Source organism: Cheilinus undulatus, linkage group 10, assembly GCF_018320785.1.
Source record: "Cheilinus undulatus linkage group 10, ASM1832078v1, whole genome shotgun sequence".
Lineage (NCBI taxonomy): Eukaryota > Metazoa > Chordata > Actinopteri > Labriformes > Labridae > Cheilinus > Cheilinus undulatus.
The window spans coordinates 47,699,712-47,721,221 of record NC_054874.1 but is presented as its reverse complement, the minus strand read 5'-3'; the positions used below and the strand labels follow the sequence as shown (position 1 = coordinate 47,721,221).

Genomic DNA, 21,510 nt, shown 5'->3' with positions numbered 1-21,510 from the left:
AATTCACACTTACCATCAAAAGGAGGATTTTCCTACAAATATGTTAAAGGACATTCTTCTGATGATTGATTTATGGGTCTCTATATGGCAGAAAATCAAGGCAATCATAGTTTTAGCTTAGGCATGCTTTACTAGCACCAGTTAATAAATTTAAGACAGACTATCATTCGAACATCTGCAGCATTTTATTTTTGAAAAAGTCTATGGCCCAGCTCCTGAGCACAACCAAAAGCACTAGTTAGCTTGAGAAGACAATTATATTATTATCATTATTACTATTGTTTTTTACTTTCACTTTTTACTGGTTTATCTTCATTTATTGCTTGTTTAAAGCATACTATTATGTCTAGGTTTGATTGGCACATGTCGGCAGATGTCAGGGAGTAATCATGTTAGAAAAAAAAAACTCAACATCAGTGAAAATAATGAAGACAGTTATTTCTATCATTAGGAGCAGCTCCTGGTCTACCTGATACTCCAGCCTGTAGATCGTATTTAAATGTCTAGTCTCATGCAAACAAAAGACCTTTTCCATCAGCTCTGAGGAGGGCATGGCTCCTTTATTTTAACTGCTAATACATGACAAACACTTTAACTACAACTAGAGTCAGCATCCACACCTAAGTTCAAACACCATGAATCAGTGCTGGGAGCACAGAGGCGTAGCCGTGAATGCTTGGCTGAGCTGAGCTCTATGTTTACTCCTCCTGTTAGTCTTTCTCTGACCATGACCGCTGTAGAATGATACAACCAGACTCAGCCAGGTCTCCCCCTCCATGACACGTTCCAGTCAACCTGTGGATGTTCATTCTCCATTGACCTCAGTAAACAAACTGCTGTAGCACACTGTCTGGGCATTATTCATCATACCATTCATATTTACTTCTCATTAAACTGTTAGCGATATTATTGTATCGCTAACAGTTTAATGAGAAGTAAATATGAATGGTATGATAACCCTGGGGGGATATTATCTCCGTTATCATGAATACATGAATATAACATCAGTGACTAGGGCTGCAAGCAGCGCTGACCGGGCCCTACACCTTCACGCACACTTTTAAATGTTTGACTGGGCTAATGCCAACCAATTTTCACAGCGGTACAAACCCTTTAAACCCTTCAAAGCCCTTTGAACCACTTCCTTTGTCATGGTGAGTAATGGGTCACCATGGAAACAGCTGCAGCGTCAGACCTGTGAGTTTGAAAAAATAACAAGGGGACACTTTCAGGACATCTCGTGAAGAGCTGGGCAATTAATCGAAAAATAATCGGGGCTGAACGATAAGCAAAAATAATCAAATTGCAATTTTTACCTGCAATATTGCGATTGTGATTCGAAATGCAATGATTTAGGTTCCCTCATTTTTTTCTGTTGTTCAACAAACATGAGCAAGAAATCATTCTATATTATAATGAGTACAATATTAGATAAGTTCACCTAGGGCTAAATTTAGAATAAAAATATCTTACTGCCATTTTGGCTGATATCAATTGCTTTATTGAGGGGGATGATCATTCCTCATGTTCTCATTTTGATAAAGAAAAATAAATGCATGAGCAAGAAAAGTAAGATTTTTGTAAAAAATAAAATGAAGATAATTGAAGGTTTGAACAACGTATAAAGTAGTGGTACTCAAAGCGTGGCTCTTTTTGTCTTCATTTTAAATATATTCCCCCAGAAAACCTTCAATAAGGGAAGCTTTTTTGCACTTTTTCACCATTTTTCCCACTTTTTGTCCATTTAAGCAACCTTTTGCCTTTGAAAACCACTTTTTTCCTACTTTTTTGCCCATTTTTGCCACCTTTTTGCCACTTTTATCCCATTTTTGCCTATTAGGGCTATCTTGTGCCATTTAATACCACTTATTCCCTACTTTTTTGCCCATTTTGCCACTTTTATTGCAACTTTTCACCCATTATTTGCCACTTTTATCCCATTTTTGCCCTTTTTCACCCCTTTTTCTCTGCACATTCACCCATTTAAGCTACTTATTGACATTCAATACCATTTGTTCCTAGTTTTTGCCAATCTTAACTGCTTTTTCTCCATTTTAGTCACTTTTCATTCATTTTTTTCATGGTTTTGCCACTTTCAGACCATTTTATGCCAACTGTAACTTATTTTTTGTCACTTCTCCCCCATTTTTGCTACTTTCTGACCCTTTTTCCACAGTTTCCTCCCCATTTTCACCCATTTTTACCCATATTGGTTGCTTTTTGACCATTTTTGCTACTTTTAACTTATTTTTATTGCTACTTAAAGCCATTTTTGCCACTTTTCACCTCTTAGATTGTGGCTCTTGCAAAGGTATTTTTTAACTATTTGGTTCTTTGGTTGAGCAGGGTTGAGTAACACTGGTATAAAGGATAAAAAAAGAAAAAAAAGATTGTATCAAACTGGTATTTTGACACTTTTCAGGTTAAAGAAATATTGCACTGTCTGCGATTCGTGTATTGCAGCATGCCATATTGTGATTTAATCTAATTTGCGATTAATTGCCCAGCCCTAATCGAAACTGACGTTTAGAGTGTCTAACCGACGAAAACCTGCCGTGCCAATTATGTGAATGAGTGATGTGGAATGTGGATGTGGATTATGTGATGTGGAGAGAGCTGATGAACTCAACCTGTTCTTCAACAGGGTTGACACTGTGGACACTCCTACTTCCACTGCTGCTCCTCCTTCTCCGTCTCCTACACATGTCTCCACTGCTGCAGCCACTTCCCTTCAAGCAGCTGTACCCTTCTCTGTCACATAGACAGGGGTGAGGTTGGAGCTTGGGAGACTTTGCTCTGGGAAGGCAGCTGGCCCAGATGGTGTGTTTCCAAGGCTGCTTAAAGACTGTGCTGCACAACTGTGTCAACCTCTCCACAGGATCTTCAACCTGAGTCTACAGCTGGGGCGGGTGCCTGCTCTGTGGAAAACATCCTGTATTGTACCGGTACCAAAAGATAAAATTTCCGGCTGAACTAACGATTACAGACCAATTGCCCTTACCTCAAAAATCATGAAACTCTGGAGCAGCTGATTCTACGTCTACTCAGGCTTGAGGTCAAAGACAAACTTGATTCCCTGCAGTTTGCATACAAAGAACACATTGGAGTGGATGATGCCATCCTCTTCATGCTTTACCGTGCCCTGTCTCATCTGGAGGAACCTGGAGTTTATGTGAGAGTCATGGTCTTTTATTTTTCAAACACATTCAACTCCATCCAACCTACCATACAAGCTCACTGAGATGGAGCTTGTCGGTGGATCCTTCCTGTGTTTCTTGGACCACAGATTACCTGACAAGAAGGCCACAGTTTGTCAGGCTGGAGAACTGTGTTTCTGGGACATTGATGAGCAGTACAGGGGCTCCACAAGGGACAGTCCTGGCTCCATTCCTGTTCACACTGTATACATCAGACTTCAAATACAGCACTGAGTCCTGCCACATCCAGAAATACTCGGATGACACTGCTATCGTGGAATGTATCAGAAATGGACATGAAGCCGAATACAGGGATCTGATAAGTGCCTTCAGTGACTGGAGTCACAAAAACTGCCTCCTACTCAACACCTCAAAGACAAAGGAAATGATCATAGATTTCCGCAGATCCAAACTCCCTCTTCAGCCAGTGAACACTTGTGGCGCGGACATCAAGGTGGTGACATCATATAAATATTTAGGTGTACACCTGGATAATAAGTTGGACTGGTCTAAAAACATAGACTTCATCTACAAAAAGGGGCAGAGCCACCTCTTTTGCCTCAGAAGACTCCGATCAATAGACATCTGCAGTAAGATGCTGCAGATGTTTTATCAGTCTGTGGTGGCAGGTGTTCTGTTTTATGCTGCAGTCTGCTGGGGAGGCAGTGTAAAACACAAGGATGCAAGGCGTCCGAACAAACTGGTGAAAAAAGCTGGCTCTGTGGTCGGAATCAAGCAGAACTCAATGGCGGATGAGGTGGAGAGATGCACAATGAAGAAGGGGGAGGCCATTCTGAGAAACATGGATCATCCACTTCATATCTCCCTAAACCAAAGAAACAACAGTGGTGGACGGCTCCTATCCCTGTGCCGCAGGACAGAAAGATTTAGAAAATCTTTCATTCCATCAGCTATTAGACTTTATAATTCCACCGTAAACAGATGAGAGCGACTCCAGACAATTGAATTTCCCTGCGGGGATAAATAAAGTTATTGTATTGTATTGTATTTCAATTTTTCTTCTTGTAATTCTCTCTCTTCCAATGCACCACCCCCTTAACAACAAACAACTGGCTGTGCAGTCACTTGATAGGCAGCCAGGTGTCACAAGGCATGTCCAGGTATGCCATGGGAATATGTCCAACCATACACTACTCCTACAAAGGCAGAGGATGGGATGTTGGTGAAGCTGGGGATGTTGGTGGAGCTCAGGGGTTTTGGGGGCTTTATTCCTCCATATTTGCCAAAGAATTGGCCTTAAGCTGGAAACTGTCGGAGAAGTGGGTGGAACTAGCAAGAAGCGAGGGAAACCCTTGTTGAAAAACAGGGTCTCTGCAGGTTTCAACAAGTCAAATTTAAGACTTTTTTAAGACCATAATAAATACAATTTAAGACCCATTTCACTTCCATACTGGCAAAAAAAAAGTAAAAAAGACATGAAGGGAAATCTGAGGCCCAGAATTACCTGCAAAGTATATGTCCCTATAGGGCCCTATGAGATCTGTTTTTTTTTTGTTGTTGTTGTTGTTTTTTTTGCCAATTCCGTTTTTTCCATTTTATTGTTTTTTGGAATTCCATTTTTTAACCTTTCCACTAATTTTACCAGAAAAAAGAGTGTCTTGTTTATGTAAATGAATAAAATGTTAACTAATTAAATAGAAATAACCTTAAATTTACTGAATAAGGGCCACAGTTGGCCGAGGAGCCTTTGTTTGGATAGCCCTGATATAAAATAATTATAACCAGTGTAACAGTCACGTATATCCAACATTTCAAGACACATTCACATGTATAATCACATTCTAACTGATGTTTATAATGTAAATTAAGAAATCCTTCTGTTCTCTCAAACACAGTGACAGTAATTTAATAAGAAGGTCACATTAAAGTTAAATGGTTAACAGTGAACCTGTTACCTAAACTTGTATTTACTCTCACAGGCTGTAACAGTGCATGCAGTTTGATGCTGCATTATTCTACTCCTGACTGTAACGGTTCTCTCCTTATCTCCCTCACTGTCTGTCTGTCTGCCTCATATCAGAGCGCTACATTAATGCAGACACGTGTTGGCTCATTAAGCAACCAAAGGGAACTACAGTATCTACAGGATGAATTATTAAGATAACTGTTACTCCAATTTAACATCATTCAGACTGCGGGACTTCATAAAATCTCGAGTCCGTCCGACTTGATTTTGAGCCTCCGACGGGTGAGCGGTGTACTTTGCGCGAGGTGGGGCACACCGCTCAGGTGGTGTGATGAGGTAAAATAACTCAAAGCACGGATGAGTTTTCTTGAAGGTGCAACATTAAGCCCTATGGTACTGGCCCATATGGGGCTAGGTGATGTTTGCCGGTGTTTCGTGCAGCTGCTTTGACATGCTGTTATTGTTTAAGAGGGGGCGGGGTGAGTGAGGGACAAGTTGTGCCCTGCTTTAGTGTTTCCCCGGGGACATATTCCTGATATACGTTCCTCTTTCTTAAAAAACACAGCATTTCAGTCAAATTCATTAAATTTCTGCGTTAAATTGTAAATTCCGTTTTACAGGCCAATTCCACGATTCCATTATAAAAATACATTAATAATACATTTTTAAGACCTTTAAAAATCGTATTTAAGACATTAATGAGATTTTAAGAGAAAATTCAAATTATTTGATTTTAGACTTTTTAAGACCCCGCAGATACCCTGAAAAAGTTGCCGTCTAAGGAACAGGAACATGGGGTAAAGATTGTTGGTGTTTCTGTGTTCTCATGCAGACTTTCTTTAATAACTGCTGTGGTTTGAAGGATACAGGTTCTGAATAATCAGAGCATAGTCACTATAACTCAAACCCAGGGGGTTATAGCCAGCTCTACCTCTATGTAGGGGTGCACCGATAGCAATTTTCTGGCCGATCACCAATCTTTAAAAAGCCTGACCTGTCGATTTTGGCCGATACCAATATTTTGTAACTGACAGCATACACCTTCAATGTTCCATTCTTATTTTATTGAATAACATTGAACAATACCCGTGAAACAATACAAACTTGTTGTTTTAACTGCACATAAGATAGTTCTCTCAAATATAAATGAAAAGTTTAAAGCATTGCTGTTCAAACAACTAAATTATATCAGTTCCTTTAGTCTTTCATTTTTCACATTTTAGTAGGTAGAGGCACATGAAACCGATCTTATCCACTGATCTTATTTACAAGGATCGGCCGATCGCCGATCTCCTAAAATTAAGGAAATTGGCGCAGATACCGATTTTGGCCAATCAATCGGTGCACCCCTACCTCTATGGATTTATAAGTTCATCCAAAGTCAGTCTGAGATGGCCTTTTCAAAATGGTGGCCACTGCAGTGCTTCAATAACCAAACAGCTGACATCACTCAGACTTGGTCCAGTATTTTCTACGCAGTCAGATCTGTTAAATCAAGTCCTAACACCTGGTTTCTGAGTAGCAATGACATCCAAGCGTACCTGGTTGATGACGTAGACTCCGTAGTCCAGCTGCTGTCTCTGCAGGATTGGGTGAAGGTAGAACAGCCAGTACTTCAGGTGTTCGTCTCGTTTCCTGAACGGGATGATGATGGCGACCTTCTGCTGCGCCACGCAGTCTTTGGGTTTGTAGCGTCCGCCCGGCTGCACCTCTGGGTTCTCCTTCTTCACCTGCTCCAGACTCACCGGGGTGTTAAACTCCACCCGCAGGGGGCCCACTGAGGAGACACAAACACAGACACATTAAAATCCAACACACTGGAGGCAACACAGATAAAGGAATCACACAAGTCTGGACTAATAAGTTTGAGCTGGCCTTGAATTGACCTATGGCTAAGTCCCGCCCTCAAACGCGATGAGCCAATCACAGTGCGCATACCACTCCAATACACTCGGACATCGGCTGCCTGGATGTCCATTGAAATGAATGGGAGAAAGTCAGTTTTCACCCGGTTTTATGAGGTTTTTTGGAGATTTTAAGTTTAAAAATGGTCAAATGGTGTTCATGGGGTACATGCGACTCCAACACAAGGTATCCTGAGAGGCTGGGCGACGGAGTGTATTTTTTACCCTTTCCTAAGCCACATCTAAACCAAGAAAAGTGTCTTCTTTAGATAAAAGTTTTGCAGTAGACCAAAACATCAACTCAACATGGATAAAATTAAAAACATCTGTTCTAAGGTAAGCCAACACCGTATTTGAGGCAGCATATTGTCACTTTGCTGGAAAGAAATATAAAGTTATCTTTAATATCTCTAATGTTAGCTAAAGCTAGCCTAAAGTTAGCTCCTAGCTGTGTTGTTTGTTGGCATTTTTTGTTCTAGTTTTTTTACTTTGGTGATCAACATCATTGTTAGCTGTTGTCCAAAGGGCTCTAGTTAAACTAACGTTAACTTCTGGAGCTTAGCTTCGTTAACTTATCTGTAATAGCCGAGATAACAAAGGTTGGCAAACGTTATGCTGAATGATTCAGTGTAAATACTGTAGCACCAAACTAGCAGAGAGACACTCTTGGTAAAGATGGTAAGAAAGCCGTTATATTTTTGTCATATTCTGAGCCAAAAACCTTAACTTCAGTGGCTCTTTGATGCTGATCCTCTATCTTGTGGTCTGAGATTGTGATGGCAGCGAGATGCGGTTTATCACATTTGCACTGGGACCTGTAAATTTTGGCTTGTAACTGAAGCTTTTTATCGACCTTCTCAACAATAAAATGATTAATACATCCCTCCAATGCATAGTTTAGAACCTTTTGGTGGCTTCTAGATGATACGTGATATTTCTGTCTCCAAAAATCATCAGTGACCTCCAGTGAAATGTCTCCTACTGTGACAACTGCCATAGCGTCTGTCAGTGAATGTTCATTGTCTGTCTGAGTGAGTGGAGGGGGCGTGGCTTAGCCGTAGGTCAATTAGGACCTTCCCCCTTTGTTTCAGGTAAACGTGGCCTAAGATGGTCCAGCCTTGGTTTAACATGGAAATAAAACAGCTGTGGCACTGATTTATATTCATCCAACAATCATGAATCACTCTTCAAACGGTCCGTTTCATTCAGTTCACTGTGAAATTAAACACAAATAACAGGAAACTTGGTGTCTAAGCAGACAAATACGGTCAGCACACAGACAGGAAGTGGCTCTGCTGCTCTCTGAGATCATGTCCTCCACAGATGTGGTCCGTTCAGGACCGCTGGCTCCTCCACTGTTACGGTTTCTGATCCTTCTGATACCATGTATTCTAAAACAACCCTACTGTCCACGTCTACAGCCTTGTTCGATCTGAGTCGCAACAGTTCAGGTCTTTAACGGGGGTGAATAAGGAAATAATCTAAACAAGTACACAGTCTATTTAAACATGGCAGACAAAGATTCCACGGATAAGGCCAACAGGTCTAAGCTCAGCAGGATTCAGAGTAAAGGTGCAAGGAAAGCAGTAATGTAACGTCCTCATACGAGGACGCTGGGATGTAGGAGGTTAGAGGCAAGGCAGGAATGTGTCATAAGCTTTAAAGCATGGCATCATCTTTCAAGACAAGGATGGAATGATTCATGAGCTTTAAAGGATGGCATCAACTTTCAAGACAAGGATGGAATGATTCATGAGCTTTAAAGGATGGCATCATCTCTCAAGACAAGGATGAAATGGTTCATGAGCTTTAAAGGATGGCATCATCTTTCAAGACAAGGATGGAATGTTTTATCATAAAGGATGACAGCATCTTTAAAGGAAAGGATGGAATGTTTTATCATAAAGGATGACAGCATCTTTAAAGGAAAGGATGGACTGTTTTATCACAAAGGATGACAGCATCTTTAAAGGGAAGGATGGAATGATTCATGACCTTTAAGGATGACATCACCTTTGAAGGCAAGGGTGGAATGTTTTATTAGTTTTAAAATATTAAATCATCTTTAAAGACAAAGATGGAATAAATAAAGGAAAGGATGGACTGCACACTGGCTCAAATGCAGAAAAATGTTGCCAATATTTGGACAAGAGGTTGAAGCAAGAAAACCCCTTTTGTCCCAGTGTTGCCAACATATTTCTGCAGTGAAGTCGCTGGATAGAGAATTAAAGATGTGAGGCTTTCAGCTTTGGATATATAAAAAGTTGCTGTTTTTGCACAATTTTGACAGTGTTAATGAAACTTTTGTGGCAGTGTTCTTTTATTGTCTTCAGTTATGTTTTATTTTACTGAAGGTGGAGTCTCTTTTAGTCTTTGTGTTTTCATTTATATTCATATATGTTTTAACTTGTATTTCAGCACATCTGTAGGGCTCTTTGAGGGTTGTTAAGCACTTCATAAATAAAGTCTTCATTTAAAACTACGTGCCTAAAATCAGGTGTATGGTGTCTATTTTTGTAGCGGAGATATCAAACTGGAACTTTTCCTTGACTCATATCAGAGTTTTATGCGCTGGCATTGTGACAGCACTCCTCCCAGCTCACTGAGCTCTCAGCATGTAGACGGTCTAACAGTGGAGTCCAAAAGTCAGTGGGCTGATGAAGTGTTGTTTACAGAGCATGAGGGCCACATCTATCTTTGAGTTATCCCACATATCAATAAGGTTGTCCATTTATTAACCTAGGCCTTGTCCACATGGAGACGGAAACGTTTTAACTTATTTCCATTTTGTTTTGAAAGCGTTTTCTGTAAACACAGGATTGTTTCTGGAAATGTCAGAGTAAGCACTGAACCACTGAAAACGCTGTAGTGTATATGCCAAGCCTGTAAGTGGTGCTGTAATGCTGCTGCAGAAATGCACCAAAAAGAGAGAAGAAGAGTACGGGGCATGTGTATAAAGCACAAACACAACCTTGTAATCAGCCATTGTTATTTTGGTTTGACCCGCACATGCGGCTTAAGTGGGCTATGCTATGTATGACATGATCGTCTCGAGAAAGGTGCAGTAGGCTGTCCACACAGAGACGAAACAGTAAGCGTATACAGATTTGTTCACGTTGGGACCCGGTTTCCATGTGGATGAAATGCCGATACAACAAAAAACTTTTGTGTATACTTCTGAATTCATCTCCGTGTGGACGGGGCCGCAAATCACTCAGACTTTATATTTATCACCTTTAAGACCTTTCCTACAAAGAAAAAAGCATCAATGACAGAGAGGCAGAGTTTAAATTAGGGATAGACCGATCATCGGCCGGGCCGATTATCGGTGCCGATATTCAGCACATTTGACGCATATCAGCATCGGCCTTTTTTTTTAATCCGACGGCTGATAAGAGATCAATTTAAAACTGGGTTATTTTGGCTCTGATGCAGCTGCGCCTCTCTGTCTAGAGTCACTACTCTCTCTCCAGCACAGTCTGTGCTGCAGCATTGTCCCCCCAACAGCACTCTCTGATTGGTTACGCGCAGAGCCACAGCACGGGTAACAGCCAATCAGCAGTGAAAGCTGTGCGCACGCCCCACAGCGGAGAAAAAGTTTTGCCGAGTGGAGACGCTCCGGAGAGCAGTTATGTGTTTCGAGGGTAAGTTAAGGCAGCAGACACTCCTGAAATTGTAATAAACACCCCAGTCCCCACCACTCACGATGACTAGTAACATTACTGTGAGCCCAATAACGTTATAACGTTATTATAACGTTAGTATTGGCCCTGAAAAAAACATATCGGTCTATCTCTAGTTTAAATGAATTCTCAGATCAAAGTCAGAATTCTCAGATCAAATTTAGAATTCTAAGATCAAAGTAGAATTTTCAGATCAAAGTTAGAATTCTCAGAACAAAGTTAGAATTCTCAGAACAAAGTTAGAATTCTCAGATCAAAGCTAGAATTCTCAGACCAAAGCTAGAATTCTCAGACCAAAGCTAGAATTCTCAGATCAAAGATAGATTTTTAAGATCAAACTCAGAATTCTAAGATCAAAGTAGAATTCTCAGATCAGAGTTAGAATTCTCATAACAAAGCTAGAATTCTCAGAACAAAGTCAGAGCTCTCAGATCAAACTCAGAATTCTGAGATCAGAGGAACAATTCTAAACTCAGAGCAACAGACAACTAAGTTTATTGCTTCTGACTCCTAAAGATACCTTGAATTTGATAGTGACGAAAATGAAAGCTTTACTGGCTCAGACATCGTTGATGGGGAACCAGGGTGACCTTGCCACAAGCTGGCTACTGGAACTAGACAGGAGAACATGGAACTGATGGACAGCTATACCGTGTTGTACCAGTAACCCCAGTAACCCCAGTGACAGAGGATATGTGCAGAGAATGTGGAATATCTAATGTATTTGTGTCTTCTGTTGCTATGAAGAGCTGACTGTAAGAGAGGTCCTTTTCTGAATGGGGGGGGGGGGGGGGGGTACAGCTGTGTAAACATGGACTCCATCAGACTGATAATAAACAGCCTGGTTAATCAGAGTTACACAAAGCCAGCTCACAAACAGACCTGATGAGACACAAGGTCTTCATGATCTCACTTTTGTAAATCTTTATATGATCTAAGAGAAAATCAATCGATAGCTGATCATAAAAATACATTAGTCCTGGTAGTACAGTACTGAGAACCTGTTCCGTCTGTAGGGACTTGTTGTGTTTACAGGGACTTGTGTCTGTGGGGACCTGTTGGGTCTATAGGGACTTGTCTGTAGTGACTAGTAGTGTTGGTAGGGACTTGCTGTGTCTGTAGGGAAAGGAGCTCCAAAACCTTCGATAGTCAGATCCTAGTCCCTGCCATGAAGCAGCAGTTCAGAAAATCTTTCAGGAAACTAACGTGTCCTTGGAGTTGGTCCACTTTGTTTCTCAGAGACTGGGCGTTCCCCATGATAACAGCGTTTGCCCCGCTTCCTGTTCTTGTCCGCTCCAGCACCACTCACTCCATTAAAGTCTCTGAGAATAAACCTGGTAGCTTAAACATGAGGTTGGTCAGCTAAAGTGGGGACGTTTAGCTCCAGGAGCGCATCCCTGTTTTATGGAGTCCTCACCGTTCTCACCTGGCCCACTGGCATGCTGACATCACAGGTAAGCAGCCACAATGCCACAGAATAGAGAAAATCCATCACTGCTGAGTGAAACCAGGAGCACTGAACTTCTCACATACAATACAAAATTCCATTGAAGGCATTCAAAACACGTCAAAACATGAACACGAGAACGCCAAGCTCTCACCCACTCCTGCTCACTGCACGTGCACACGCCCATTCAGAAGACATTTTAAGTAATTTTAGCACAAGGAGACAGTTTAGAACAGCAGGCAGCAATAATAACTCCATAAACAGGTCTTATAATAATCTGAATCATGAAGAGCTGCTGAGGAAGAGCTCATAACACCGTTTCTCACAAACATCTGGTTTCACAGCGTCCACCTCCCAATGGACTCATAACACCACCAGCTGCTGCCTGAGACAAAGAGGAACTTCTTTAACACTGAAGGGCTGAGATGTTTGCATGGCTGTTGTCTTTGTATGTCTACAGCCAGGGTGGATATCAGAGCGGCAGATTTCACTGATCGTTTGGTTAACAAATCAAACAACCCCTCAGAAATAACAGCTCCTGCTGATTACTACACCAACGAGGATAACTTCATTTCATTTCCATCACACTCCACGCCCAGGAGAAGAAAACACATTATTTTACCTGTGCTACCTAAGAACACAGGTGTTCAGCAGCTGGTCTGACAGGTTAGCCTTACTGAGACTGACAGAATATTCCAGTATCTGAGTTAAAGGAGCAGTTTCAAAGACTGGGACGACACTGACCAATAATAACAAAAAACAACACTGACTGCAAAAGCTCTTCACATTTATCAGTAATATACTGTTTAAAACATCGAGGTCCAAATTCAATGTTCAGATACTCAGAACTTCTGATTCAACAGAGAGGTCTATCTCTGATTAAGATAAGAATCCCTGATTATTATCAGACATCACAACCTGTGAGAATCATTCCAGTCCAGCTTCTGTCCCCGCTACAGCTCTCCTCAAATTCACCAAGGACCTCAGACTCCAGCCAGCTCAACATCCTCCTAGACCTCCTCGCCATCAGCAACCGCAATTTCCTACTTCACCTGGAAGATCATCACTGGTACTGCTCCATCCTGGACCAGATCTTAGACCACTCCATCCTGGACCAGATGTTAGACTGCTATCTCCTTGATCAGATCTTATCTCAAAAGACTGACTACACAGGTCCAGTGGTGTCCTGCAGGGTTTGGTGTAGGGCTGGGTATTGTTAAGAACCTCACGATTCCATTCAATTTTGATTCTTTAGGTTGCAATTCGATTTGATTCAATATCCATGCGATTTGATTTCGGTTCAATTCGTTATTGATTTAAAAGGTTCGATGTCAGTTCAGTAAGAAGTAGAAATACACAAATAACCTGTTGACAATTTTTTAATACTTATTTTCATGCCCATGTGAACATATGAGGTAAGTCACCTCGCATTTTTCAGCAATAAAAAATCTGAAAATAAAAATTTGCACAATACTAAGTTATTTGTGCATATGGAGTACAAAAATAACAAACATGGCAGTTCTGTAAAAACACTGAAAAAGTAAAGTGCATGTAAACAAATAATATTTCTTTCCTCTTGGAAATTGTGATAAACCTCACATAAACATGGTTACGGTTGGTTGTTGTTTGGTTGAGTGCAGCCTCCGTCCATACAACGTGAATCACACACACAGCGACCCCCACTGGCCAGGAGGAGAACTGATTTAGAGAATTTGCTGAATCGATATTGAATTTTTGGGGGGGGGGGTATTGCAATGCATCGATTAATCAATATTTTTACCCACCCCTAGTTTGGTGCTTGGTACCCTTACGTTCATCATATACTCGCTCCCCCTCAGTAATATAATCCCCTCCATGGTCTCCATGGTAACTGCTATGCTGATACAAACTCTACACCGCCACAGAACTTTATTTAATTTTTGTGGATTTTGGAAAAGAACTTTAGAAAGAAATACAGCCCTTCAAGTGTAAATGTTACTGAAGCTGGGCCTTAACCAGTCCCTGTGGTCCGACCTCAAAATGAGTCCCCCATCTCTCTCTGAATGACTGAAGACTTGTGACAACACTCCACCTGAACATCTGATTACATTACAAATTTTTATTTGACATTTCTTTGTAGAAGCATGTTTGCACTTCGACATTAAAGAGGGGTTTTAGTCTTTTTTTTTTTCCAAAAAGCCAAATTATATTAGTCATGATTGATTCATAAAATCAATAAAATGGGGGAAATATTTTTTATGGGGACTATATGAATACAATGTATAATTATTGTTGTTGTTGCTTTAAAAATAACAGATAGTCTGGTTTTAAAACTCAAACAGTCTGAGAAGTGTTGACACATCTAGAACAGCCCCAGGCGGAGTGATACTGGGAGTGAAAAGTCTCCTGATGCTGTTCTGTATTTCTATACTATAGACCATCTCTTGTCCTATCAGAAGGCTCCGTCTGAACATCCTGTTGTATAATGTAGTTTAAAATTTCACTGGTTGTCTTTGTGACTAACAGTGGTGTGAGTTTCTGCTGCAGGAACAACGGTGGCCGCCTGAAGCTAAAAAACTTCTCCCAAAACCAGAAAGACAGGCCTAAGGAGCCACAGGTCTGACCACATACCAGGACAGCTCTGAAAAACTCAGGTTATCTCTACTGTTAGAGAAACTCAGGTTATTTTTACCCTGTTAAAGAAACTCAAGTTATCTTTACTGTTATAGAAACTCGGGTTATTTTTACTATTAGAAAAACTCAGGTTAACTTTACTATTAGAGAATCTCAGGTTATCTTTACTCTGTTAGAGAAACACAGGTTATCTTTACTCTGTTAGAGAAACTCAGGTTATCCTTACTGTTAGAGAAACCCAGGTTATCTTTACTCTGTCAGAGCTGACTGAACATTGGTTTGATGCTATCTAATGTAAACCACTTTCTCTCTCTGATTTTTACCATTAACATAAATCAGATCTGCTCTTCTTCAGCAGATAGCGATGTAGCAGATAAACATAGATGGTTATAAAGTATGTAAATAAACCTGCAGTATGACTTTTATTACTGTAGTAGTGTTTGTCAGCTCTTACTGCTTACTTGTTAAATTATCAGTTAATCTATATGCGGTAGTCATTGATTTAACTGAAAGATTAGTTAAATATTGTTAATATTAAAGATAAAGTTTTATCAAATTATAAAATCCAGAGAGGAGATCATTCAGATGGATGAAAATAAGTGTAGTTAATACATTTTATTTCCAAGTATTATTACTGAATATCAGTATTAGATCATTAAAAACTTGACATTTGTCTTGAATAATAAAATAAAAATTATTTAATTTTAGCTTGTGTGACAGAGCTGACAAAAATCAAAGATGATGGGTCAGATTTTTGCAAAGACATTTGAATTAAAAATCAGTTCCATCACTAAACTGCTGGTTTAGACCTCAACCTGCACAAATATTTATGTCACATTATTGTAGTAGAACTAAAAACTGGCTTAAACCTGTTCTGCCGGTTTTCTCTAGATACTTATCCGTCACGTTTTCTTTCATATATCTGATAGAAATAAACAGACAAAACAGTTGGTGTGACTAAATTTCCCCCTCTGAGGTTTTCTGGGGGATTTTTTCTTCCATGTTGTCACAAACAGAACATGAGTCTCAGAGCATCGACTATCACTGTGTTAGACAGAGCAGGAGTTTCTCTGTTATCTCTGATCATTAAAATCAATGTTTACAGAGAGCTGTGTGTGTAAGAGTTGTACTTTTGTTACCCTGGTATCAAACAGATATTGATTGTTGATTTCCCTGTATGGTTCAGGTTCTTACTGATCAGTGGTAGTAGCAGCTCAGCCGTCAATCAGCAGGCAGTAGGCTCAGTGTTTAAGGACAATAGTAAATACACAGATTAGTATCAGTGTGTCAGAGAACATGTTAGAGGGGCTGGAACCAGGCCAGGTCCTGGGAAGCCATTTAACAGGTTAGAGGAGCAGAATGAAGGAAGGTTACAGATCCAGGCTTGATTAATTCCCTACAACTGATCTCCTCATCCACACTATGGCTGAATGATTTGGAAAAATAATCTAATTGCAATTTAAAGTGATTATTCTTCAGGTTCCTCATCTTATAAACCATTCTATATTTCCCCCAGAAATTTATATCGAATCTCCCAAAATCTACAAATAAGAAAATAACTAAAAATAAAAAACCTGCCACCCAAAAAAATCAAATCAAATTCCCCCAAAAATTCTAATAAATCCCTCAAATTTTCATAAGAATACTAAAGAAATTCAAAGAAACCTCCAACCCCCAAAAAAGGAAAAATCAAATCAACTTCTTAAAAATTTACAAAAAAATTTCTCAAATTTCAACGAATTTACCTAAAGGTCTCAAAGCTAATTCCCCCAGAAATTTTAATCAAATTTCCCAAAATTTACAAATAAATGTTACAAATTTCCATTAAAATACCTAAAATTTTCTATACAAATTTCAAAAGAAATTCAAGTCAATTGCCAAAACTTTACAAATAAATTCATCAAATTTCCACAAAAAAATCTAAAAATTTCTAACCAAAAATCCCCCCAAAATTCAAATCAATCTAACAAAAATGTCTTATTGCAATTATTTTGTCCTATGTTGCAAATTTGATATGAATTGTAATAAAGGGAGTGATGATATTATGGATTTCTTATTTTGAAGAAGACAAAAAATACAAAAAAACAAGGAAAGTTGGAACTTTTGTCAATCATTCTAGAAAATATTGGCACTTGAATGTTTGCATTATGTGTAGAGCAAAACACCTCTGCCTAAAAAAAAGTATCAACTTGGTATTTCAAAACACATTTCAGGTCAAAGAAATATTGCACCTTCTGTGATTTGAAAATTGCAGAAGGTCACACTCATTTAATCTACATTTCGATTAATTGCCCAGCCCCAATCCGCACAGACCCACCTCTATTACTACAGACTGTTTAACTGAGGGCCACATATAGACTAGTATCAGGCTGACGGGGCCCTCATATGTCCCTCCTGTTTTAAAGTTGGTCAGGCCAGTCCAGCAGAGGTTCTCACCTGATTATACTCACTCATACTGACTGTGGAGCTTTTATTTTGGCTGTCAGTGTGTTAAACATCGTAAACACACCTATGAATTCTTCAACCACCAGCTTCATGTTCTAATGTGGACTCTATTTCATTTTAATATTAAAATTAGAGCTGCACAAATAATCTGATAGCAATCCCCATGCCAAGAATAACATAATCCCATAGAGGCTGTGATTATTCCAGTATTCAGGAGTACTGTAAAGGTTTACCAGATATCTGCAGGAAGACCTTTAGCTTTTACTACAGAGCCACTACTGACCTCTGGAGAAGAACCGTTATTTACCAGACAGGAAACAGATTTAAGAATAATCACGGGACAATTAGCCACCAGCTAAGAGGCTAGCAGGGACTCTTTAACAGCTTTTCTCCCCCCTCATGATTTCATCAACATGCTTTTACAGGACACGCTGGTTGACATGTAAGACAATTAACCTTGTGGGTACTGGTTAGACTGGAATGACAACTATGGGACTAGACTGGTGTGCATGCAACAGGCAAGGATGGAATGTTTATGAGCTTTTGAGGATGACATCATCTTTAAAGGCAAGGATGGGATGTTTTACATGGTTTTAATGCATGACATCATCACCAAAGGCAGAGATGGAATATTTTATGGGCTTTAGAGGATGACATCATCTTTAAAGGCAAGGATGGGATGTTTCATGAGCTTTTGAGGATGATATCATCATCATCAAAGGCAGAGATGGAATATTTTATGAGCCTTAGAGGATGACATCATCCCCCAAGTCAAGCATGGAATGTTTTACAGGCTTTAATGCATGCCATCATTTTAAAGGTAAGGATGGAATGTTTGATGAGCTTTAGGAGATGGCACCATCTTAACACTGATAATAGTGTAATCTATCATGTGACCCTGGTTCTACGGGTATTACAGTGATAGTAACCCAGGTCTAACACTGACATTATCGCAGGTATCACACTAATTTAACCCAGGTATAACCCGGGCCTGACTCATGACATGACCCTGGCTCTTACCGAGCAGAGGTGATGTTTCGGGGCATTTCTCTAGCTTCCTGGCCGGCTCTGTCCCCTTCCTCGCGGGCTCCGTCGCCTTCTCTCCGCCCTGACTCACTGGAACTTCCTTCTCCGGCTCTTGGACTTCCTCGGTTTTCGTCTCGACCTGCTTTGGCTCTGTTTTGGGCGGTAAAGGGTCCGTTTTGCCAGTCTGGTTCCTGACCGCCGCTGAGGTGTGATGGTGCTGTTGGTTCTGGACGAAGTTGAAGCGGATGTCCAAGGAGCGGACGTAGAAGACCACGGTGACGGAGATGTGGAGGAAGCAGAGCAGCACCACCAGCTTACAGGTCCGATGGAGGAGGTTAAAGTTCACCGTGGAGTCTGAGGGCATCCTGGCCTCAATAATCGGATAATCGATTAAATATTAATCCAGGAGAGAGCGTGATGTTGCCGGGGAGGGAAGTGCTGCTGTTAGCGGCGGGTCTCAGGCTCCATTTTCTCTCAACTTTACCAGAAAGTTTCAGAGCTCCGATATTCGGTCAAAGTGTCCGGACAGGCTCTGAGAGTCAAACCGAATAGCAGAAGAAAGTTAAATTTAAAGGTTCCTCTCGGTCTGTGTCATCCAGATGTTCGATGTTAGCTAATGTGGATCTCCTCAGAGCCGTTAGACCTGCTGACGCTAAGTGCTATCAAAGTTAGCTCTTCAGGAACTCAATGTCTCCGTCTCTGGTCCGCTAAAAAACTGCAACTTTAGAACAAGAAAAGTTGTCCAACAGCCCCCCAAGTTGTCAACATTTAAAACTGAAAAAGTCTGCTATCAGCTCATATTAAGTCAAAGTGCTGTTCTTTAAAATAAAGTTCTCAAAGTGAAGCAGAAACTCGACAAAGTTTACAGCCTGGACCTTCCCCCGCTTCAGTGACTGCTGAGAGGACACCAATCTGTCAGGGTGCCAAAATGACCACCACACTTCCGTTGTTTTCAGAATAAGAACAGGAAGTTAGATAAAAACTTGAAAAATACATAAACAAGTTAGCTCGTCAAAAACGCAAATCCAAACACTTTTTAAACCGTGATATCAGCTTTAAAAAATCAGAAATCAGAAAAAATAACTACATTTTTCCTTTTCAGTGTTTATCAAGTTTCATATTCATGTTTTAAAATATTTTTAGTGACCTTTTACCTAATTTATCCACATTTAACCACACTGTAATATAGAAGTTCATTGTTTAGATATGTCTGAACAAAATATTATTTTTTTAACCAAGTGTATGAGTTTGAATCTTTTATCAACTAAAACTCTGTCCACCAGAAATCCTCAAAATCCCCCACTGACATCTGCAAACCCCTCATCATGTTAGTGGACATTTTTGTCTTCAGTGTCTATTACTTGTAGAATGTTTTAAATCATGCAGTACATAAAACTACTGGTGCCTCAGAACCAGTTTAGCTGATACTGTTTGACAGAGACTCTGGTGGCCTGGGGGCTACACGAGGCCCACCTCCTCTCTTCTAAAGCCTGCATCTTTGATGGTATGGGGTTGCATTAGTGCCTATGGCGTGGGCAGCTCTAACATCTGGAAAGGATCTATCAATGCTGAGAAGTAGAGAGGGGTTTTAGAGCAACATATGCTCCCACCCAGACAACATCTCTGTCAGGGAAGGCCTTGACTATTTCAGCAAGACAATGTTAAACCATATACCACATCCATCAAACAGCATGGCTTCACGGGAGGGGAGTCCAGGTCCTGAACTGGTCTTAACTGTCCAAAGAAAAAAAAAAACACCTTTGTCAACGTGACATGCACCTGAATAGAAGCACTGCCCACATGAACTTAAAACAATGAAAAACCAAAGTCAAGAGAGAAAAGAACCAGGAGGTCTGAGAACACATCAAACAACAGGCAAACAAATATTAACACAGCGGTGCTCCTTTGTTAGAGCTCTGGTCTGTTTAACAGCTCCTCCTCCTACTCTTCCATGTCTGAGGGATTTTAGTCAGACTGGACTGAAACTGAGGGGTTTAGTTGTAAGAAGACATGAGTATGGTGGAGACGATGTCAGATAAATGACCCCTACCACTGATCTAAGCTGTCCATGAATCCTCAAACAGACATTCTGAGTCCACATCCTTTAGATATAACACATTAAACATGTGATATAATAAATTATATATATGATCTATAAATCATTTCAAGGGCCCAGCCAACCAGGGGCCCATGGAGGTCAGCAAAATCCTGGTCTATTGTAAAGTTAATCTGTAATAACTAAATTTAATTATTAACTCATATAATAACAATGACAAAACCCAAAATTGAGAAAACTGTTAGCCAGGATGCTAGCACCAGTGCCACTCATCCAAAACACATGATTGGATATCATCATCAGTCACAACTGGGCAGGGCAAATTCTCTGGGTTCATCAGGGGCCCATTCTCTAGGTTTATCAGGGGCTCATTCTCTAGGTTTATCAGGGGCCCATTCTCTAGGTTTATCAGGGGCTCATTCTCTAGGTTTATCAGGGGCCCATTCTCTAGGTTTATCAGGGGCTCATTCTCTGGGCTCATCAGGGGCCAATTTTCTAAGTTTATCAGGGGCCTATTCTCTGGGTTCATCAGGGGCCCATTCTCTAGGTTTATCAGGGGCTCATTCTCTGGGCTCATCAGGGGCCAATTTTCTAAGTCTATCAGGGGCCTATTCTCTGGGTTCATCAGGGGCCCATTCTCTAGGTTTATCAGGGGCTCATTCTCTGGGCTCATCAGGGGCCAATTTTCTAAGTCTATCAGGGGCCCATTCTCTGGGTTTATCAGGGGCCATTCTCTGGGTTTATCAGGGGCCCATTCTCTGGGTTTATCAGGGCCAATTCTCTGGGTTCATCAGGGGCCCATTCTCTAGGTTTATCAGGGGCTCATTCTCTAGGTTTATCAGGGGCCCATTCTCTAGGTTTATCAGGGGCCCATTCTCTAGGTTTATCAGGGGCTCATTCTCTGGGCTCATCAGGGGCCAATTTTCTAAGTTTATCAGGGGCCTATTCTCTGGGTTCATCAGGGGCCCATTCTCTAGGTTTATCAGGGGCCTATTCTCTGGGTTCATCAGGGGCCCATTCTCTAGGTTTATCAGGGGCCCATTCTCTGGGTTTATCAGGGGCTCATTCTCTGGGTTTATCAGGGGCCAATTTTCTATGTTTATCAGGGGCCTATTTTCTGGGTTCATCAGGGGCCCATTCTCTGGGTTTATCAGGGGCCCATTCTCTGGGTTTATCAGGGGCCCAGCTGATTCTGTGGGCAGGTCTGGGTCT

At 40.7% G+C, this 21,510-nt stretch overlaps 1 protein-coding gene across 1 annotated transcript in view; it reads right to left on the bottom strand.

The window, feature by feature from the left end:
• The window catches only part of b4galt1l (DP-Gal:betaGlcNAc beta 1,4- galactosyltransferase, polypeptide 1, like), a 35,285-nt gene extending 16,142 nt beyond the window's left edge, over window positions 1–19,143 (bottom strand). Inside the window, exons 1-2 of the mRNA XM_041797905.1 lie at window positions 18,237–19,143; window positions 6,666–6,901 (exon numbers count right to left, since the gene is read on the bottom strand). Of these exons, the coding sequence (XP_041653839.1) occupies window positions 6,666–6,901; window positions 18,237–18,606 (606 nt within the window). The 5' untranslated portion in view covers window positions 18,607–19,143. The remainder of the gene's footprint in view (window positions 1–6,665; window positions 6,902–18,236) is intronic.
• Between the last annotated feature and the right edge of the window lie 2,367 nt (window positions 19,144–21,510).